The sequence below is a fragment of the Malurus melanocephalus genome, unplaced genomic scaffold, assembly GCF_030028575.1.
Source record: "Malurus melanocephalus ecotype Western Australia unplaced genomic scaffold, MMel_1.1 scaffold_12, whole genome shotgun sequence".
Lineage (NCBI taxonomy): Eukaryota > Metazoa > Chordata > Aves > Passeriformes > Maluridae > Malurus > Malurus melanocephalus.
In genome coordinates this window covers 1,102,797-1,126,693 of record NW_026623244.1, presented here as the reverse complement: position 1 = coordinate 1,126,693, position 23,897 = coordinate 1,102,797, and the positions used below count along the sequence as shown (strand labels likewise).

The 23,897-nt window shown below is 45.3% G+C and overlaps 1 protein-coding gene across 3 annotated transcripts in view; it reads right to left on the bottom strand.

Annotated features, from left to right (window-relative positions):
• Positions 1–23,897, bottom strand: part of SH3PXD2A (SH3 and PX domains 2A) — a 234,843-nt gene that overhangs the window by 136,286 nt on the left and 74,660 nt on the right. For all 3 annotated transcript variants that reach the window (XM_057379494.1, XM_057379484.1, XM_057379501.1), the window contains one exon: positions 776–852. In XM_057379494.1, coding sequence (XP_057235477.1) covers positions 776–852 — 77 coding nt within the window. The remainder of the gene's footprint in view (positions 1–775; positions 853–23,897) is intronic.

The window sequence follows — 23,897 nt, the reverse complement described above, 5'->3', positions numbered from 1 at the left end:
CACCACCCCCCAGTAYGCCTCAGGCACTCTGGCAATCTGCTTCCAATTTTGGATGAGCAAATGTCTGACTGGAGAAGTTCTTGGGAATGCTTTTTTCCCCTCCACCTGCTCCTCTGGCTGTCTAAAAATGGAAAGAAACCCGCATGGGAAATAAGAGAGGAAGTCTGGGGTTTAAATAATGCGCTGACGCACTTKTTACCTCCACAAGACCTGTGAATCYTRCTTGCTTAGCAACAACTTTTATCCTTCTGACAGAGAATTAATTATCATCAAATCATAAACTCTATGCTAAATAGGAAAGATTACGTGGTTTAATCTTCTTCTCAACAGAGCCATGCTTTTCTGACCAGCAATAAATTTCCAGGYTTTCACTCATGAGGAGAAGCACTCCCAGAAGACACTGGTCCACCCTCAGTGCTGCACCAACCACCAGTGTTTCTCATGTGGCACTGGAGGCCAGACGGGCAGGAAACACCACCTTGGTAGTGCCAAGGTCTGCCTGCTCAACTCCTGAATCATCGAGGCTGATGTAGAAATAAAATCCACATTTAGGGCAGGTGAGGCTTAGAGCCTTTACTGAGTAAATGAGGCACCAAATTAGTACATAAAGTTTGCAGGGGGAAATGCTGCAAGGACCCTGGGAGCAAACAGCAGCCTGTTTCCACCTGCCCTGTGGTGGATGTCAGCACATCCAGCAGGGCAATCCCAGTGCTGGTGGTGGTCCTGAGCCCCCAGGCAGGAGAGCTGCCCTGCTCTGTCCTCCCCGAGCCCTTACCCGGCAGTACTCATCAATGGGCTTCAGCCTCTTCACTGCTACATCTCGGACGTGGCTCCTCCGGAACAGGATCTTGCCTAAGGAGAGAACAGAGGAAAGGRGAGGGTTAGGGGCATCTCCTGCCAGGTGGGACGGCACAGCAGCACCAGGCACACAGGTCAGCAGATGGGGTTTGTCCCTGGCTCCAATCATGGCTGTCGGTGTGAAAGCTGTGTGACTGCCACCACAGTGACAGTGTGAGCTGCTGCAAAGGGACCAGAGACTAATGGGGCAGAGGGGGGTTTTCTGATTTCATCCTGCAGATAATACAGAAGGTTTTGGTTCCCTTGTACGRATGACACTATCCTGGAATGGACTGACAAGATGTTATGACTTGCTCCTAATTCAGGGTCACTTTGGCATGTCCGTGCTGGCTGTGCAGGAAGAGTCACCGGGCTCCATCTGCTCCCCACTCAGCTGCCTCCCACTGCGGATGCTCCTGCCCTTCCAGGCAGACAAGCCACACACCCAGCTCACAAGCAAATACAAGACTGTTGGTGACAGAGCCCTTATAAATCTACACAGAGAAACCAAATAACAGAAGAAAAATAAACAAACTTTTTTCGAAACTAAAAAAAAATAAAAAATAACCTCCATGTCCTTACTGGATGACATTTCTGCAAGCAGTTAGGATTAAATAAACAAGAGGGTTTTGTGTGAAACTGATTGTAACAAAGTTTATCAAAATAATCTAGGAGCTGAGTTTCCCCACACACAAGGATGTCATAGAGTTGGTATTTTTTTGGCTAGAAAGGATTATATMTTCATATCCTTTTTTGGTGGTTTTCTTCCCTTTTCCTTTTGTGCTGTATTACTTTTAATATACTGAGACAAGAATAAATTGTATGTTCTCCTTGTGGTAAAAGAAAACAGTATCTGCCAGCATTATTTAGTCCATGAAATGTCTATGAAAAATCCCACAACATATATACTACACCCTGCTCCAAACCTCTGCCAACAAGCAAATAAGATACTCATCCATAGACTAYGACATAAGAAGCTAGACTAAGAAATCAARTCARATCCAGAATSTAATATGTGGCTTTGACTTTGTCAYGATTCTGAGTGGTTGACGAAACGGCAGTCTTTGACAGTCCACTAGCAGAAGCTCCAAGCTCCCACTGATGTTGCCCCTTTTGGTTGCCTTGTCCTCCATAGCTGCTAATCTGAAGGTGTTAAAGCCTTTTGTTTCAGTCAGGAGAAAGTGGTTTAGCTTTATCCCCAGTTCTGGTAACAAAACAGTTTGTGCTGTGAGGTAAAGCCATTTCCTGGTGCCATCAGTTTATCTCTCTGGATTTCCTGTGGCTATCTCATTACTACGCTGGTGTTGAGCCATCCCTGTAGATTGYGATGGCTCGTGGTCACAGGGGAAATCTTTAATGGGAGTCTGAGACACATCAGCTTGAGCAATTTAGTCAAAAGCTGCTGGAGAAGGAAAGTGACACTTCCATCTTCCTGCACTGACCCACTCTGGACACACCAAAACATTCTTGCTTTCCTGCTTCTCTGTCCAATAAATGGTGAGAATTAGCTGCCTCGAGGATCACGCTTTACTTGCCCTGCATAACTACAGTGAGCTGCTTTTTTGGGGGAAACAGGTGAGGGTAGCTATAAAGAAAAGAGTAGTTCCTTTCTCAGTGCTCCAGAAATGCTGGTGTGGGAGATCTTGGTATTTTTTTTGCAACTTTCATAAATATACTGCAAAGAGAAAACGAAATTTTGGAAACAGTCTCACTTTCTGGCTTTCCTGTTTTCAGTTCAAGCCGTGAGTTGAAAGTTGAAYGGGTGACCATATAAAAACATAAAGGAACCGAAGACTTAAACACATGAAAGGTCTCCTGTAAATGCAAGTCAGCTTTTCTAAAAGTAATAATAAAGAATGTTATATTAAACAGAGTACAAAAAAGACCCCAGGATACSATGAATCTTAATTCAGTCCTTAAATGGAGATGGAAAATACCAGGACGACTGTGGTGTTAGGACAAAACAAAACCCAGAAGGTGCTTCCATTTTTATCCTGTCAGCAAAAGGAARGTTTTCCTTCTACTACTGGAAGCTGAAAAAGGCTCCATGAGACCTGTGGGAAAGATCTGTAGCTGGCCAATCCAGTATGGCACTCAAAACTGGGCTCTGGAGAAGACTGGGTATTTTAGAGCACGATGGAGTTGGAGTCAACAAGGATTCCGCAAGCACATGCCATTCTGGTGATCAGCAAGGGACCCCTCACAAATTTTAAGGTCCTCAGACAGAGAAATCTGATTGATARAGTCACTGAAGTACCTCCAAGGAGGGACAGCTTCCCAAATGCACAGTTTCTTCCCTTGGCTGGGAGGACAGACYGTGCTGACAGAGGCTCAGTTCAAAGCCACCACAGCCGACCAGCAGGAACCACTGCAGATCCATGTGAGTTACTACTGCTCTCTATAGTTCCCCCTTTTCTCTTTGTCTTCCTCCGAAAGCAAAGGAAGTCCCACAGGACTGGAAAAGGAAGGGAATGTGACAGACCCATGCTGTACACTCTTCACCTTCTCCAAGTGAATGCAGACCCCRTCAATGGAAAGCTTTGCCTGACAAGGGAGGCAGGGTCACCACAAATCCAGGGAAGGCAGAGAGCTGGGCAGAGAGCTGGGCAGAAGGGACGCAGCAGCCAGCAAGGAGCCCTCTGGACAGCACTGGAAGGGAGCACTTCACCCAGCAGCAACATCAAGTGGGCAAGTTCCAGGGTGGCTGGTAAGTGGAGAACAGGCCAAGCAATTTCCTCACGAGGGTGGTGCAATGGTTTACGTGCCACTTGGATTTTCCTCTGGGAAAAGCCACATCTCTAAGGAAGGGATCTGTTCTGTGTGAGTAGAGAGTGCTGCTTCCTCTCTCCTGAATTTTACTGTAGCTCTTTTAAACCTTCTCAGGCACTAGAGCCCTGTTTTACAGAAGGATGAGCAGCCTTTAACCACACTGCAGCCCACCTAGGAAATGAACAGGAAGTCTGTCTCAGTTCAGATGGGAAGTCAAAGGTTACATGAGATGACGCTGCCTCATGCAAATATTTCATTCACTGGTGTGCCAGGCTTGGACAGGGCCAAGGGAGGTCTGGCACATGTTAGGGAGGGCTCTGAGGAGAGCTGCACTTGGAAAGAAAGACGTGGGAAAGACACAGGGCTCCAGCCCTGCTGCTAATGCAGGATAACAGTATTTATTTTTATCATTTTTTCTTTAAAGACAATATTATTTCTAGGAAATTAATATGGATAAGAGGCAAAGTATCAGGTTTAACAGAGTGGAGGACATCTTAAGTCATCCCTTCATCTCTGTGTGTATATATATATACATATATATAGATTTAGTCTTTAATTTCACGACCACACACCTCTTCTCTCACAAGACCCAACTTTCCTCCTGTATACACAGTGGGTGCACAAAGTGGCAATAATAAAGCTATGCAGGAGATTGTCTATCTGGCAGCTGCTGATTCTGCAAGCTTAAATGTATCCTCAGAATATACTTTATTCCTGTTTAACTTCATACTTGGAGTAACACAGACTTTTAACAAGTGCCATGAGGCCCAAAACCAAACCAGTTTAAATGCATCTGAACACTCCTGTGCTTCCACTGGCCTGTGCTGAGCACACCAGAAGGGTCCACAACCCAATGCTTTGTAGTAGCCAAGCATGTGGTTTGTACAGAGAAGAAGCCCAGCTCCTGGGGGGCTTGGTGACACTGTGGAGCACAGTCTCGAGCAGGACAGCACCAGGCACCACCAGGCAAAGAAAAACTGTAACTCCCCGAGGGGCTGCCTGGCAGGAAAATCCTGTCTTTCCTCTTCAGGAAAGGGGGACAGATGGCACATGGTCCCTACAATTACAGCAGAGGCCAGCTGTCAGCAGCCACTGCCCTYGACTGGGGATTTGTAAGCTTTAAGACAGCCTCTAAAACAAATCTCCTGATCACACCTTTCACTGCCAAGGAGAGGTGCTGCACATCTAGGCCTTGAGACCTTCCAGAGATGTTTGTAATATTCCCTTGGAGCCAGGCAGTGAGAAAGGGGCAACAAAAAGGCAGGGAAATTGTTTCAGCTCCTTTCCAAATCCACCAGAGAACAGATTCACCTATTGGTCTAACTCTCTGATTCCTGAGTTGAAGTCTCATTTCCAGGTATGTCTGGGTKAGGACACAAATTGTTTCATGGGAAGAGCCTCTGTCAGAGATTATCAAGAGACTAAACCCACTATCAAAAGGACAAATGCATACTGACACTTAATCTTGAATGGCAAGCACCATCACCACACTTCAGAATGCAGTATGTGAAGCAAGCCATATGATAAATATTCTCCCGTTGGACAGCCTGAAGACTAATGGGAGCATTTAAAAAAACTCCAATGTCTCATCTGATTTAYGTTTAGAAGAGACATGTGCTGCCTCTGACTACAGAAGCTGCAGCTCTGGAGGTTCTGTCAGTTCTGTCTCCCGGGAGCAGCAAAGAGCTCCTGCTTCTGCCTCTCTGTGTTGCTCTTGTTGCTGCACTGTTGATTCTCTGCCTTTTTTACCTGAAAACCTGGGAGGTACCAGGTCTGTATGTATTGCCAAGCAATATATTCAACCTAAGATCAGTTACAGGTTCTCCTTTTGGGCCAAGCAGCTTCTTCCAGTGTAGCTAACACTGTTTTGCTGTTCAAGTATTTTTATAAAGGTTTCTAATCCTTAACATGGCTGTTTGTATTRTTTTCATACACCAAATAGGCACAGGTCTGCAATCAAATATGACACAAATTCCTCTCAACCCATTTAAGCTGTGACATCCATCTCAGGATCCTGCCAAAATGCTCAGGCACCTGACACACAATCTATCTCCCAAATGGAGCATTTAAATGTGCACTGCCACCTTGCAATGTAAAATAGACACATCAACAGCACAATGCTATGGAATAAAAAAAAATATTTTTCTCATGGAAGTACATATGATTGTCAATCAGATGGCAATCTGATAGCAGCCAGAAGGTAGGTGTGTGCCTTACAAAATAGTATCTTACTTTTAAATGGAATACCAGTTTCCATGGATTGTTTAATCCATGATTTCCTGGAGTCAGAAAGTCAGTGCCAGGGTCCTAACACTGATGGCATTTGCTCCTGACAAAGAAAGGGGAGGGAAATGATTCATAGAGTTTCCACCGATGGGAGGGAAGGACTTTTTTAATAAGAAGAAACTCGTGACAGAGTCAGAACTGTTGGCTGAACTTGTCTCGCCAAAGAGCCTCAGCTGATAAAGGCCTTTGCTAATCAGCAGGAATTACTATGGAAGGTGACAAGAGGTGATGGAGACAGATGGGGCAGCCAGGAAAGCCACACAAGCAATAACAATATCGGCCTGAGATGTGGGGGATGGTGGGGACAGTGTCCTCCTGCCCTTGGATCCTGTTTTTAATGTTCATAAGCTGCAATGCTAAAGAAGAAGCAAGAGAAGCAGTAAAGCATGGGAAGTAAYATGGAAGAGAACTCTTCCTCCATCAGAAGAGAAAAGCAGAATATGCCTTTATATGAAAGCGAAACCAAAGGCAGGCCAGTGGTGAGGCCACATTCCCTTCCAAAGAGCTCCTAGCTCTGAACCTGGCAGTATCTGGAGGGGTGCCTATTATCCTCCAAGGACAACTGCATCAGCTCTAGAGCAGCTTTCCTAGTGCACAATTTGGGAATTCAAGAATCAGGCACAGCTGGAAGCAGAAAAGCCTTGAGCACTGACACTGAAATTCAGGAGTGACAGATGGGGGCCAGTTCTCAAGCTCTATTTGTACAGTGTTTGGCATAAGCCAAAAGCTACTTCATATTGCTCTATGCCCWGCTGCTATCACCCAAACAACCCATTGCCCCCATAATCTCCTCTTCAGATTCCCCAGCTGCCAATGTCTCACCTCTCGAAAGCAAAGCAGGAATCACGATGTAGGCAAATTACAYAGAGTTTGATCTGGAAAGGGCAGGCAGAAGTTGTACAAAATTATCCTTTTAATTTTCTCACTGTGAGGCAGCTCCCTGTGCAATGCTCTGTGAGCACCAGCAAACCCAAGAGATCCATCACCTCACTTAAAACAACTTTACCACCAGAGTACAGCAAAGCAAAGCATCTATCCCACACAAGTGGATCTCAGTATGAGCACAGGTCCACAGACCCCTTAAAACTGAACTTCTCAGTCTGTGAGTGGTTGTAAAATGTTGGAAATGTTGATTCAGTGGGTCAGGTCTTCAGTTTCTGCAGTGAAATCGGTGCCTCCTCAACTACACAGCTCAGCTTCTCCAAGGTGGAAAGTGWACTCATGCGTAATTGCTGGGTGCAAGTGCTACATTATCCTGCAAACAGCCACGGGCTCTTAATTGCAGAAAGCAGCCAGTGTGTCTGAGGGYAGAGGGAGGAGGGTGCTCACACCGGCAGCCAGAGACACCAGCAACTGGCACACCCTCACCTGGAGGRGCCAACATGATGATAATCGTGTCTGAGTCCCACAGAGACAAGGAGCCAAAAGAGGGTCAGGTTTTCAAAACACCTGAGAAACAATGCCTTAGGCAGCAGCATGGCTTCCTTGCACAGAGGATGCAGGAGTTCTGCTCTTTGCTTAATCTTTGCTATGCTGGGAGCACAAGGCACAGAAAACCAGCAAAGCCTATGCAGATCCACAGCATCATCCTCACCTATGCATGCTTCTCCCCTAAGATAAGGATCTCATCCACTGCACTCTTTGTTTCATTTTGGTGAACATCCTCCGAAAAGATCCATTCCAAATATCCAAGTAATTTAACATGCAAAAACACTGAGGTTTAAATAATGATCAAACTATTTAGCTCCTACACCAAACTGACCAGAGGAACAACAACCACTGCATCTCATTGCCGAAACCCTTGGTTTTCCTCCTGTATCAGCCACTGTCCTGCCTTCACCAAGCAGTTTGTGGCTCCTAACCTGTGATTTCCAAATCATTAGTGCTACAGAGACAATCTGCAGAGCTATGTTCCAGAGTACCCTTCACTCCCTGGGCAGCGTTGGAATGATGTGAATCATTGTATGTTAGCCTAACAAGTTTGGGAAGTGGCAGTCCCTGCGGGGATTATGCATTTGCTGATGACAGTATTTATTTTGTCTGAGCTACCTCAGTGCCTCAYCTCTAAGAAAGAAAAGGAAAGAGCCTCTCAAATGCCTTTATACCACCTTTACCATAAAAAATACTTTTCCTAAAGGGCAAGACCRTGCTCCTGCAGCTACACTAACAGAATTCTTCCTCTGCTCTTTCCAAACCCACCTCAAACRCCACCTTGCTCACTGGGGTCTGGTAAAGTCACCAGGAGTCTTCCTATTGACACTTGGTGGTGTGGACCCTCAGGAAAGGACCATATGGTCCCACTTCAATCTTTTAAAGCCAGAGCCTTAATGAACAGAGCCTATTAAAACATTTGCACTGTCTTATGAGACCTGTCACTCTYACAGGAGTTGGTGTGACACTAAGCCTGAGACACTACCTCAGAGGTCCTGGGCCARCACCAGCCTTGCCAACAGAGAGCCTTTGGGCTCCATCCACTGTTACAGGAGACCCTGCAGCAGGGTCACTGCAGGGAAATGGATGTGCACCACACTCTTGCCAAACTACACTGGAAAAGTGCAGTAAGGTCCCAGCCACATCCTCTGGCGTGATGGGCAATAACACTGCTTGGGAGACTCCACCCTTAAGCTGGTTGAGAACTGGAGCTGGGAATAAAGCTATATTTGCACTCCTAACCACATAGATCAAAGTTATTATTCCAAGGAGGTTGGCCATGCAATAACGCGGTGCCACAGCGTGTGCTCTTACAGGAACACAGCAGGTGGAAATTGAGGGGTAGGGATGCARAGGTGGCTCCACAAGGTCACAGAATGAGCACACACTAATGAAAGCCATAAAGCCAGTCCTCTGCTGATCACATGCAGAATGAAAATACACCTACCTTGCTATCTAGGGCCAGAAAAATCTTCCTGTTCATTTATTCTAATCAAAAACAAATTCTAAATTTCTGCCACAAAAGAGGCAGAACTCTCTCCAGCGGAAGACTTAAATCAGCTGCGAGGTTGCACATGTCCCACATTGTAGGAGATGAAATTCAGCAGTCAGATTGGCAGGGATAGCACTCCTCAGAACAGCTGTGATATTTGGAAGGCACCAATTAACACAGAAATAAAACAAACAACATGGCAGCAAACAAACTAGGTGTCTCTGCTTGTCAAGAGGCTGAACTCACCAGCTAGGATTTCAGAGAGCTGTAGTAAGAAATTAAACTTCTGTACTTAGGAAAACAGAGCACTGCTCTTGTTTTCTAAATCAAAGTGCCCTCCTGGAGTCCTTTAAGTGAAACTGCTGACTAGTTTGAAGGTGAATTTTCACTAGATGACAACAGGTCCAGAAGAAGCTGCTGAACGACAACCAGACCAAACTGGCCAGTCCCCAAGTCAGGAAGCTAATCTGCAGAACACCAAGACACCATCTCAAACCACAGACATCATCCTCTGGTTCCAGACACACCTCTTCAAAAYGTCTTACTTTTCAGTGTTATTAAGACAGTCTCTGGTCGGGATTTCCTTTCTGCCTGCTCTGATCCCTGATAAAGCTACTGCTGATTTCAAAGGCTCACAAGCATGCACTTCAAAACAGGGATGAGCAGCTCCTGCATTTCAAGAGAAGGGAGATAGGAACTTTTATTTCCAGTACACGCTGGGGCTCTGACTGGTGYTGTCCCCTTCACAACAACCTGTGCCAACTTTGAAGCCAGACCTGCACCCCTTACCCAGCCCCCTATGAGCCTGCAGTGCAATAACCCAGCTGGGACTTGTGCCCACAGGTATTGATTGGATCTGTCTGAGATGGAGATGATTTTCCCCACAGAACAGAGCAYGGGGCTGTGCTTTATATCTGTAACTAGAAAGATATTGGTAGCACCCCCAGCACTTGCACAGCCTCACTGCTGTCTCTAACACTGCCATCACCACCACCATAAKGCTGGCATGGGCAAAATCTTGGGAGGGTACATAGCCAGGACAGCTGACCCAAACYGACYAAAGGGATATTCCAAACCATGTCACATCTTCTCAGCAGTAAGAGCTGAGAGGAAGGAGGAGAAAGGAGGGGCATTCATTTTTTATGAATGACCCTCGTTTTCCAGAGCAACCATTACACATAATGAAGCTCCACTTCCAGGGAAGTGACCAGACATTGCCTGTTGATGGGAAGTAGAGAATAAATCTTTTGTTTTCCTTTGCTTCCACATGTGACCTTTGCTTTCACTTTATTGAACTCCCTTTATCTTGACCCACAAGTTGTTTTTTCCCATCTTACTTCCCCCCTGCCTGTCCTGCTGAGGAGAGGAGTGATACAGCAGCTTGATGGGCACCTGACGTCCAGCCAAGGTCAACCCAGCACATCACACTGCCYGATGAAACAGCCTTTGGGTCAGGTCTGTGGCCAGGCTGCCCAGCAGCACCTGCTCTCTAACTCCTGACCATCCCTATTGCCCCTCCCCAGCTCATGGATGCATGGGTACCCCACTCCTGTGGCAGGCAGTGGACACGATGGTCCATGCAGGCACATGCAGCCTGCACCAACCTGAGCCAGTGTCCAGTCACTCAGCTTCCTAGGGACAGCAAAGCTCACTCAGACGGCTCCACCTTGGCTGCACGACTACAAGCACTCACACCAGCACTTATCACAGCTCAGCCAATGCACAGGAACAGGGAAATGATTTTATAATTACTTATCTGATAACCAGCCTCCTTCACACCCAGCTCCTCTGTGTGTGAGCACGTCAACTGCTTCCAGCTCAGGCCACTTAATGCAAACTACGCTCGAGTGTGACTTGGCACCAGCAGGGCCTGCTGATGCCAGAAGACAGTGGAGGAAAATCTGAAAAATTCCTCTCAGTTCCTCCACGTGCAAGTAAATGCAGTGTTAAGGCTGAAAGAGGACAGAGCTGCTGCCCTGGACCTCAGGATGTCGAGCAACCCCAGCTTTCCAGGGCTGCTTTCTCCTGGCTTCACCAAGGTGCTTATATGTGATCAAAGGAGGAAACAGCACTGCCAGATGTCAACAGCTTTGCCCACTACAGAATAAAAAGCCTCTTTCAGAGATTAATGCTCTGAGCAATTACCCCATGAAAGGAAAAGTGTCTTCAGCCAAGGTGACACCAAGACCCCAGGATCATGCACACTTTTGTTTCCTTTTCACGGTTAATGTGGGCTTTTCATTTCCCGGGAAGAAGAAAAAAAAGGTGGAGTGGAAACTAATGTTTTGTTTGGGTTTTTTTTTAATAAGGATTGCTAGGCCAGCAGCATAAAAACATGAAAACAACCCCAACTTTATTGCTAAATTAAAGAAAAAACATTAACATGAATAGGCACAGAAATCTGAATTAGGAATGTGAACTAGTAATTRCCCTTTTGGGCCCTGATTAATTGCATTTGAAGCCACAGAGACACTGAGCCGCCAAACRGGGCTGACTGCTAACAAAATCCACACCACAAACAAACCTGTCTTTCTCTCSCTGTGCCACCACACAGGAATGGCAGCTCCCCAAATGCTGTCCRCCTTTGTGTCCTGGTGAGCAGCGCTATTCAGGTCTGCACAGAGATACAAAGTCACACTATTGGCTACCTCAGGTAACCCCTCCGAGGTGGTCCAGCCTGCAGACTTGTGGTCTCCCAGTAGAAGGTCAAGAATGGACAGATGCCATCTCCTCCACCTCTGGATGGAGGATCACTATCTGTGTGTTTAGCTGCAGCAGTTCAAGAATGCAGCTCCACTGCTGGTTGTTACACATTAAAAAGGGACTGGAGATTTAATCCACTTTGTTGCAGTGATGTAGGAGCGTTGCWTTTGGTTGGGTCAAAGATCCCTGTAATCCAGCTCCCTGTCTACAAGAATAAACCTTAAAGGATAGGAAAGAAATTCAAGWACTGGGTATGTGTAATGGGATCCTTCTCCTGATACACAGTATCCTGTATTCCTGCACAGCAGAGCTTAGACATTTTGGGAATTAGAAAATAACTTTTAGCAACCAGTGTTGGCTTCATCCTATAGAAACTGCTCTAGTGCATTTTTGAAACCACAGATTTTGTGGTCCCTATAGAGTACTCTGGAAATGAATTTCATAATTTAATCACACAGCTTGTGATTTCATACTTCCTTTTGCTCACTTTAAGCTTGCTTTTCAGATTTCACAGGCTGCACCTGGTTTTTGCATTCTGAGAACTAAAATTAATCATGTTTTACCCACTCTCTCAACTTTTTTTGTGATTTCACAAACTTATACTCTACCCCAACTATCATCTTGTTCAGACCAGAGAGTTTGTCTGTTTACTCCTGGCCCACAAAAGCCAATTCACCTCTGTAATCACCTGTCATCCTTCYTAGCACCTTACTTTATTAGGTAGTTTTTGAGACGCAACACCAGACCTGCACAGGGTATTCACAACGTGGGGAAACCCTGGATTTCCACAGCTGAAGCTCTGGCTTTTGTTCCCCATTCTTTGCCTAATTCTTTTTAGCACCAACTTTGGCTTTCTGACTGCTGCAGATGTCTCCTGTAGTTTTCATGGAAACACCCTCAGAGCTACTGAAATCTCATTCCTGTGGTTCTTCTCCCCCTCTGCGCTCTCTCCAGCACTGCTTTGTGCTTAGCATCACCAAACTGCCCTTTTACCTGGTTATTATGAGATCCTCCTCCAGTGTTTTTCAGGCAGCTCCAAATTTGAGTATACTCAGTGAACTTCATGATCAGCCAAGTTCGTTATATCACTAACACCTCCTAGACCAGATCATTCAAGAATCACTTCTGGTAAATCCATATGTATTTTCAGATAGGAAGTTTTTAAGTCTTCATCCCCAGAGGAGGGGTTTTTATTTATTGTTTTAAAATATAGGCTCATTGGCACCTATTAGCTTTCAATCCCCTATTTTAAAAAATTTAGCTGTAAAACTTCTATTGTTCATGTCCACAAATGCCAAAGCATCCATCCTTAAATGAAGGCTCCAACCTGGCAGAAAATAAGCTTATAGCCCATGTCAGTCATACATCAAATAACAAGAAAGGCTGTTAATGCAATTATCTTCTTACTGCTATTTTGGGAGACACAGTAGATTTTGATGGATCTGGAAGTAATAGGATCTCTTAAGCCATAATTTACGAGCACGTCTGTCTTGGACAATTTTCCACATGGGAAATTAATCACATTCTGCCTAATGGGAGGAAAAATACCCCTTTGCAGTTTGAATTGGATTTGCCATGGTCAGCTGGATGTGGGATACTTCTTTATCCCTACTCACAATCTGAAGTGTAGTGTTGCCATACAAGATTCACTGTGCTAGATTCCACAGATGMAGATATTTCACTGATGGGTGATACTTCATGAAATGCCCACAATGACATAAGTCATACATGCCAGCATGGCACAGCCACAGAATGGGATTATGGCAGGTGTCAGGAATTGTAGATAATTATTGCAGAAACGACATGCCAGTAAATACCAGTGGCAGCTGCTGAATCATCCACACATACTTTGGTGTTAGTTATGAATATGAAAAATGAAAAACTGGGGCAGATTTAGGAAGCAGGCAGCACATCTCCCTTCACCAGCAGAATGACACAGATCACCTCGACCCAGGTCAGGGTGAAATGGCTCATCTGCCATTCAGGACTGCATTCAGAGACTCAGCTCAAGTCACCAGGGACCCACAGCCTGATCTGAACAAGTGAAACAAGTTTCCAAGTCACACAACTATCCAAAAGAGTCATCGTTCTCAGACATGTACCCATGCCTCAGGTACAACAGGAGTGAATTGAGCTGAGGCGATGGGTACTTGAAATCACAACACCAGAAGCTCCATTTGGTGCAGAAGTGTAAGACCTCTCAGCAGAACCACAGCCCATCCAAAGACATAACCCTCAGCACCAGGTCCTGGAAGATGTGACTGGATGCTGAAAGTCACTAAATGCTGCAGTGGTGTTGCAGTTCTGAATGACACAGCACAAGGTGTGAATGGCAGCTCAAGGACTCAYAGGTCTCATGTACAATGTAGACATTTATTCCTGCAGGTAAACTCCTGCAAGATACCACAGGAAACTGAATTAAAGATTCCTCATGCCAAGCTAATGACTCGTCTGGCAGTCAGGAATGAGCTGTCCAGAAACTGGGGCTGGCCTTCCCTAAAGCTTTTACTGAGACAATTTGCCAAACTTCAGTTCAGGTTTAGATTTTAATCCCTTCCTGTCTCATCATGAAAAACCCATAGTGCAGAGCAAACGCCCTGGTGCCGATCCATCCCTGCTGTGTGTCTAAGAGACACACTTCTTGGAAAATCCCAATTTGTTTATGGCTCCAATGGAAAAGGGGTGAGAAACAGAGACTTGGAAAAGGTGATGGAAAATGAACCAGGAAACTAACACATCAGCTGGCACTGAGATAAAAGAAGGTGTTTCCAGGTAGCAGGAAAAGGTCTGTGTCTCTGAAAACCCTTGACTTTGTCATTAAGAAGCAGAACACAGAGTTACTCAATGTTTCTTTAAGGCTGAAAGACTAAAGGAAAACAGGATGGCTTGAAGTAAAAAAGGAGTAATCGTATGACTGGAAACTATGAGTGCCCCTAGCCAAGCACCCAAAGGAACTGAGTAATRTTCATTAGTCAGTGACTTTATTGGTACTTGGGATTTTCGACTTCTGAGCAAGATTTAGACCAAGAAGATATTCTGGGGCATGCTACTCTATTTATGTGTGGATGGAATTCAACCTCACCCYGCATAATATTTTTCCATGCTGATTTAGGCAGAAAGAGCCCTCACTTTTTCCCTGTTCAGGGCAAGAGTGGGTCCCCTCCTTGGGATCAGCATGGTGGAAATGTCACTTCCCAATCAGCAGCACGAGGGCAGGAGGGATGGCTGAAGAGGAGTGSTTCTCTTGCAAAGAATCTGAAAGTATTTTATGAAGTATTTATTCCCAGAGCATAAACCCACTGTCCCAGGCACARTAGAAACACAAGACAGTCCCCAAGATTAATTTGTTCATAACCAAAAGGCCAGGTTACACTGTGGCTTTTGAACAAGTTAATAAACAGCAGAGAGGTGCTGAGCACCTGAATTAATACTGGGCACCTGTGCAAAACAAAATCCAGGTCATGCATCAAAGCTACCTGACTGCAAGAAATACAGAGCATCAAAGGCTGCCTGGTGATGCTATACTTGCCGCAGTAGTGGTGGGTGAGATTCAGCTACTACTAAGATCCTGTGAATGAAGGGATGGCTATGGAAAGAGAAGGGAAGTGGGACCAGTGGAGCCCAGCAGAGAAATTTCTCAGGCACCCAACAACCCACATGATGCAGCAAAACCTTCCACTGCACTTGTCTGCAAGACACACAAGAGAGTATTTCCTATGAGGTGCATGAAGTCATGTGGCTGCAAATGAACTTGAAAGATTGGGCCTTTTCCTTTTAGACAGACAAGAAGGAGGAAATAAAAGTATTTCTTGTAATTGCTACAATTGCTCTGTGACATGAGGCTTTCTGAATGCAGTATTCATACATGCACACTTCAAAGAACACATGCAATTCAACGATTGGTGTTGTGGTGACATGAGTTATACTGGTGCCACTTACAAATCAGAGTGGTGCTGTTCAGAAATCATGAAGTTTTGATTAAAAACCTGAAGTAGCYTAGGAAAACATTAGATTTTGACAAGTTTCTACTACTGGGTAGACTGAAATCCTTCTTTTTGAGGCTGAGATCTTAAAACCACAAACTACTGACCCTTCATGTCCAATTGCTGCACACTCTGAATTAACCTTTGTCACAATCTTTTCACCATGTGGCTCCAAAAACCAAATCACAGCAATACAGCACYAGGGCTCAGGAGACCAGCAAACCCATTACCTGATTCATGGTACAATCAACTCTACCAATGGCACTRCTGGGGAAGTCTGTTTAACCTGCAGTTACAGACCTCCAGACTGGAGAGTCCTCACCTCCTCAGGCCATCCAAAATTACCTCTTCAATGCTCTACAGCAAGGAAGGAGGATGCACATTTAGGACATGAAGAAAAGTTTAGGTCTTATTTACTACCTTATTTTTTATGTTATTTAGCCAGAAAAAAAAGTACCAGATGGAACTTTTTCACAGGTGCTTATCTTGTTCAGGGGGCGGGATTTTTAAATTTTTCACTGGATGACTGTTTTCCACATTGCTTACTTTAGCTCATATTTTATAAATTTTTGTTCATGTGCCAAGACAGCAAGACAGGTGCATTTCAGATACTGCACTGGAGATCATTTAAATAACTATTACGTGAAAAAYAGGGCACTGACATGAGCTTTTTGGAAATACAAAAGAAAGAATCTAACTAATTTTTGGTATTTTGAAGGTATACAGAACATTTTATTTTTAATGACAAGCAGATCAGTCGCCTCTAGTCAGATCTTTAGACAGCTCAGCTGCCTGGGGGTGATTCAGGAAGGTCACATCAGGAGGGTCAGCTCAACAAGGCAGATTGCTTCAGATCATCTCATAACCCACCTGCATCAGTAACAAACCACAGCATAAACCCAGAGCTCCCAAAGAACCCCAGGCATTGCAAATGGGGAAAAGAAAAAAATTTTCTTGACCCTTTCCAGGCATTGCAATAGGRAAACACTTCAGAAAGGGAAGCATGTGTTTCCAAATGGAAAAGCCATTAATGAGAAAAGAGCCTGGCCCAAGGATTCGTACAGATCAGAACCAAACTGAGTGACATYGGAGCCGGCGTCTCACTGCTGCAAGAGAGAAACCAGCCTGGCTGAGCCATGAGATTGGAAACATATGGAGCATCAGTGAGCCCTGGGGGACAGCAAACTATCTCAAGCTATAGATGAGAGGGAAAAAGAGACGAGCACAGAAGAGACAGTCTGACAGTCCCTTCATCACTTGCCAGCATGGACACAGACCCAAAGGACTTCAGACAGGAACACAAACACCTGCACTGGCTACTCTGCAGCACCACAAGGACCTGTGTGCAGCTCATGGGGCAGAGGAAGCCAAGAGAAGCTGYGTCCTTGTGCCGGAAACAAGCTACGTGCATGGACAGAAGCAAAAGACAGAAGTTAATGAGACTGAAGAGGATTATCCTCTCTCCCCCATGGTCCATGGGTAAATACAGGTTTTCCTGCAAGCATACTGCTACTTGGGGTGATAGCTTTCCTTCCATTGTATTAAAATCACTAAGCAATTCGAAACAGAAGTCAAATTTCCAAACACACACACAARCACACACCAAGAACACAYTGACACTTTAGAAAACAGGAGTCAGGGTCAGATGACACTTGGGCTCTTCTGAAAATTTCCTTCTGGAGCCCTGTAAAACTATCCTGAAATAATTTGAACACTCCAGGCGGAAAAGCCAGCTGCTTCTCTAGGTCAGCCTGAGCCTGCTACTGAGACCCTTCACTTGCTCACCCAAAATAACCATAGGGAGGAGGATTTCACTGCCTTCCCCAAGATACAGAAAACAACCAGTTTGTGCCCCCCATATGCCAATGGGAGGTTCCCTGTCTGCACCAGCCTCTGCTTGCATGAAGCTCTGTTTCCTGAGCCTGAGAGTGTTGCTTTGAAGGAGGACAGAATGGGAATGGAATGAGAGACTATAAATCACCTGGGGAGATTTATAGTACTTGGCTCTCCTGACACCCTCAGTGCCCCACCCACATGCTTCTAGTGTGGTACCAGTGTCAAACCCCACSTTTGGCAGCCTAACCTAAAACACACTCCAGAGGGAAACAGCTGGACACGGCCACGATGAGGGCTCCCACCACCTCCACTCCTTCAAAATYGGACTGCAAAAATCACAGATCACSCTGAACTGCCCCAGCAAATGCCTCAGTGCTCTGATGCCCAAATCCCTGCTCCCTCCTTSCACCCACCACCCTCCCATCCTCTGAGGCTGCAGCAGTGAACTCTCCTCTCTTTCTCACACTATTGCACACAGCAGCAGCCAAGAAACAGCTTTTCCTTTGCATTGGGATCAATCCACCATAATGTAGTAATTTCACWCTCTGGTGATTAAAAAGATTAAGCTTCAACTCACACTTCCAAGCATTTGCTCAGATGGGAGTAAAACTAACAAAAACAGAGCCATCACCAGAACCACCCCTGTGAAAGGCCTAATTCCCTGTATTGCTTTAATTAAAAGTGGATGAATAGCAATCTCTCAGCCCAGAGACCTTTAAGAGAAATAAAGTCAATCTATAGGCTTATGAAAATAAAACAGGAGGAGGGAAACAAACACAAAAATCCTGCCAGTTTTAGGGCTTACCAGAGGATTATAACATCTGGACTCTCTTTCAAGGGGAGGTGAACCAAGGAATGGATGATGTAGAGAACACAACCACCCCGTGGAGTGAGTATTGTGTACAGAGAGCTGTTGATGGGAGAAGAGGAGCAGAAAGCTGCAGAGAGGGAAGAGCCTTGCCCACACATTTCTGTCTTCACGGCTGCCTGGAGGAACACTCCTATCTGCTGACACTACAGAAGAAAGAAGCTCGTTTAATTGCAAAGAAACAAAAATGGGCCCAGGGGAGAAAATCCAAATAGATGATGAGTATAGCTGACCTCCCGTGAAACACAGAACAAGTTGTGAGGAATAATTTAATCCGTAGAAGTATTTATCATCACTCTTACAGCAAGAGACCACCCTGCTCCAGAGGACATCTGCAAACAGATGTGAGCATGGAGGCTTTTAACACAGCAATATCACCAGTCAGGGCACAGGTAACTACAGAAGGACTTCAGTGCCGCAGTATTTGGGTGATGTAAAATGCTTTATGGATTTATTCTTCTATTGCCACGAGCAGATAAGGCAATTGTAGTTTGTTTCTCTTTTTCCCCAATACAATATGTGCAGAGAGTCTGGAGGTAGATTTGGACCCTCTTTATCCCACTTGAGCCCCCAGATCTTCTATTTCCTATTTGTAAAGAACTTCTGGCAGTGGKGAAAACTAGTGACACATCTTGGGCAGAATTAGTAACTAAATATGGGCTTAACTGGTGATTCCCAAGTTCACACCCTGTGGGAGGGGGACAGAGRGAAATTGAAACCAAGCCCCAAAGTCGGCTCCAGCCCTCCTTACCTGGTCCCACACAGCCAAGGCAAGACCATGGTGGTGGGTGCAGGGTGCCACTGGAGCAGTGTCAATACACACATGCACAGAAGGAACCAAACTCAATTGCTTTTCCACTTGGGCCAGAGAAAATTAAAACCTTGTGAAAGTTGCTTTGTCTTAGAAAGAATGCAAGTTTACTTTTCCCAGCTTTATTACAACTTAGCCTTCTTATCAGTTTGGTTTCATTCTTAAGTCATTTTAAACCCTAGTATCATATAATCTGGCAGCTCAGCAATGGGTTTTACACAGAAAAACACAGGGAAAGGGTTTTCAAAAGCACTCAGACCCGCTGTGACTGCTCCTGCTGAAGTCAACAGTAAATCCAATGATACCACTGGGAGCAGAGGTCGAGGCTGAGCAGGCTTGACACTACAGAAACTTAGGGGTGGGATTTTCAATCTCTTCAAAAGCAATTATTAATAACAAAGYATATTAAAAGTAAAGAGCTAAGTTGTGACCCTGAAAATATTTACATATGTGACTAGCTCACAGATTGTAAGTAATTATGGGAGGCCTGATTTCTCTCACTTTCTTTAATGAAAGCCAGGAATAAGGGCCCAGATGCGTGGAAAACCTCGGCTCACGGACAGGGTCAGCTACAATGATTTTGGTGGAATTACTCATGCTCTGCAGAGACTTTGAGTGCAGGCATGCACACAGCAAGACTTGTGAGAAACACCAGGATCTTCCTAAACCCTCAGCCACACACCGACAAGCAAACACACCAAATGTGAGACGGGACTTTTTGGGCTGTGATGGTGCTGGATAACAGCATTAAAATCCACTCTCCTCTAATCGACTGTAACAAAACTTGGACCAGAATATGAAGGCTAGTGAAGAAAAACTGGAGGGGTGCATGTGCTTTATTATTTGTGCAGATCTGACATTGACATGAACTAACCTCACTTCAAAGGATGAAACCTCATTGTTACAAAGCATTGCATTGAGTATAACCATTTCCAGGTTCTTATGCAAGTCCAACTGAAATAATATTATGGGTACAGGATTATTCTTGTTCTCTATTAATCCCAAGAGGAAGAGGGATGTGACTTATTTTCTCATCCTGACAAATCATCTCAAGACACTGCTGAATCAGACATGTTTGCAGTTTAAGAGGAAATAAGTAAAAACGTTCAGCTTCTATTACTAAGTTTGAGGATTCGTTAACAGGAATGTAAAACTAAACCTCATTTAAATCCCGTCATTGTTCACAATATAAACCCTTAGATTGTGTAGTTACCCTGGAATGAGGAAAAAAAGATTTAGAGGAGGTGACCTTCCCAGCTATAGATTAATACAGTTTCCAGGCAGTTTCACTCCCAGGCTCCTGCACAATACAGCAGTCTTCCCTGCAAACGTTTCAATGCTTTACTTGCATAAAGGCTGCAACTGTTCCCACTGCACTGAAGCCATAAAACTATTGCAGTTGAACCAAAACCTGGTAACAGCTTAATGGCATAAAGCAATATTTGGACTAAATTGAGCCTGATCATATCACTCTAAAGTTCTTTTCCAAGTTAAAAGCCTTTTATTTATAGTCTTTACTTACACCCAAGAGACTTTGACATATTTTAACTAACCTGCCTTCCTTGTCTTCTTAACCTTGGTCCCTTTCCAAGAAAAAAGATGTCATCTGACCACGAATGGGGTTTGATTTCCAGCAGCAGAACTAACCCACAACAAATCCCTTGTGTTTATTCACTGAGTGACGGTGCATGTTCTGGGAGTGAGCTTAGCCGGTATTTCCTTGATGAAAGGGGTGGAGGGGAACAGGCTGGAGTTGCCTCTGTTACCACATCAACCACTTGCATAAAACAGATCTTTGAATCCCACCTATTCCAACTCTTCTGGTTTCACWGACAGCACTGGGAGAGAAGACCAGAGCAAGACCCACCAGTGGATTGGTGTCATTCCCACTGGGACTCACTGAATCTCCTCATACACGTCACCCTGTGCTGACACAGCCACCTTGGGCTGCTGCACTGCAGAAACATGGCTCAGATTGTGCAATCCTGGCTACAAACACACACTAACTGGACAAAGCAAAGCACACCACAGCCTTCCCTTCACACACAGGAGRGACTTCAAAAATATCCCAGTGGTCAGATACCAGTGCAGCCACCACCACAGCCAAGGGGCCTAATGCAAGGACAACTCAGCAGCACAGCAAAGAGTCAATTCACCCTCTCTTAGACAGGGGCGGAAAAAATAACATTTCTGTCTAGGGTGAGGGAAAGAAATTAAAACCAGTATTATATCAGGTTGAACAACACCATGTCCACAAGAAAAGCCGTTTCCTGTCTCTGAGGGTCATTTTTTTTTTACTTGTGGCCAAGGGTCTTTTCAATCAGATCTAGTGATGCACCTCTGAGTGCCTCCTCTGCTCACCATAGCTCACGTCTGCTCCAGACCTGGCTGGTGACRCGCACACGATGTGGTGTGGCATCACACAAGATGCTGCAGCCCCCAGATCCTGGACACCTCAASTGCCTGCAGCAGCATCATCCTGGAAAACGTGCCTTCATTTCCCCAACACCCTTTCCACATCTGCTCTGCTCCCTGGGAAGGAGTACCTGTTAACTCACTAGCAGGGATATCTCACTACCTTGGCTTTGTTAGACTTTGTTAGACCAAGAAACAGGAAAGGAGGCCCAGGCAGGTGGTTCAAGCAAACTCCCAGTGGCCCAGCAGCACATCCCTGGCTGTGGGATGCAGCAGGGAGCAGGTGGGTCAAGCAGGGCAGATTCACACTCCAGCAGAGCAGCTTTTGCTTGGCAGACAACATCCTTTTTCCAGCTGCAGACAGCCCACCGGGGCTGGTGGCTCCCCCAGCCCTTGTCACCACGTGCCAGAGCCAGCAGCAAGCAACCCCTTCTTCTCCCRGACYCTGGAAGAAGACGGTGGCTGGGACATTGTGCAAAAGTAAATATTTACGTAGCCAGAGCCTTCCTTCCCCTGCTCTGTATTTTCTCCCCTTCTTAAAATGTCACAGATCAGCTGTTTCCATAATTGTGCAGGAAATGAGTTCCCTGCTGGCTGGCAGCTTAACACTCACGTGTGCTGGGTCTACTGTAGCTGCACTGCTCACCTCTGCTGCTGGGCCTGCATCCACCCTGAATCTTGGGAGGGTATGGCCAGAGGGGACAGTCAGGGACAGGGCCACAGAGCTGCCTGTGACTGTGGCAGTCCTTCCCACAGCTGCAGCTCAGAGGAACCCCTATTCCCTGATCCACGGGTCAGAGCAGGATCCCAGGAGACCCAGCACTCTGTTTATGCCGCTTCAGAGCAAACATCCAAAGCAGACTAACAGAGCTTCCTGCCTGCACACAGCAGCGAGTGCACTCAGGAAATTCAGGCGCATTTCAAGCTTGCAACTTCTTTGTTCTTCAGACAAAGCCTCGTTCACTGGAGATGTTGCTAAAAGGATTATTATCTATAGGAGACTTCTTTTCCCAAGAGGAAATCTGCTAAACATACAAATCGGCATTTGCTGTGTTTTTTAGGAGGCGGGATTAATACAGGAACGTATTCCCTTGTGCTCTCCGCATCTAATGATTTAAATAGACCAGCCATGACGACACTGCYCACTGGGAACAGGCCCAAATGCCTTTCTCCTGTACTCCAGTCTGATACTTTTACTCCTTGCCTGAAACAATACCAAACCACCCAGCATTTGGTGAGAAGAGTTGAAAGAATTTGGTGGGAATCACATCTAACAGAGCATTCGGTGAAAAAGAGAAGTCTGCCTACCAACCCCAACACCTACAAAACCCCATCATCAGCAAACCAGATTGCAAATGTTCTGCTTATTCCGGGCCAGCCCTGTGCTGCTCAGAGCCCTGAATACAAGAAGCACCCTGCAAGTCTGAGCTTGCCGATGCTTAGGATCCAAAAACAGAAGGAATGTAACTTTCTGCTCTTTATTCAGAGGTGGCAAAACCCTGATAGCAAACGACATGGTGGAAGTGCTTAACTTCAGACCCTYGGAAATTCGAGGGCAAACATTAATTACCTCAATCCTGCGTACAAGCCTGGGGCCTGTATTAGCACCTCTCTGAATGGAAGAAGCTCAAGAGGATTGAATTTCCCACTTCTAGGACTTACTTTCCTCTCCTCATCTACCTACCCCTGGTTTCCTCTTTCTAATTCCCACGTTATTTCCTCCTCTCTACCTCAGCTTTCCCTTTAAATGGGACTGAACTCTAAAAAAGAAACCCCACAGGGGAGTAGACACTGCCATGGGTTATTTCATTATAGTGAAAATAGATTAAGTYTGGCAAGTCTCTGCCTGCAGTATCCCCTCACTCTGCTCCTGARTATAAAGATCTCCTTATGAGTAATGACAAACATGTTCATGGGAGCYTGGAAAAAGCTGAATTGTGGAGCAGGGAGGTCTGCAAACACACCATGCTAGAGAACATCACCACCTGAAAAGCTCAATAGACAGAGAAAATAAAGTAGGAGAAATCACTTGCGATCAAGCAGCAAATTCCCAGGTTCATTGTTTCCGATCTACAGGAAAAAAAAAATAATCACAACCTATTTTAAGCATGTGAGTATATAAATAAATCAGCTGGCCCAGCCAAAAGGCAAAGTGGAGTGAAAACAGATTTGAACAGAGGTCTAGACTATTACTTAGCTGTGAATCTCAGCTGGGCTCTTCTCTCCTCTATTGCCGAGGCAAATTAAATCTAAATACAACAAAGACAAAATTAGGTAGATAAGTAATATCCAGAGGGAATATCTAGAGCCTGTGGTGCTGCAAAGCCATCTGAGTCTCTGGCAAGCTTGACTCCTGTGTTAAAAAGCACTTTCATTGTATGGGCCATTTGTTGATGGATTGTGGGAAAAAGTCAGATTTCAGACCAGAGAGGAAGACAAGTAAACCCTTATATAAAGTCACCCTCT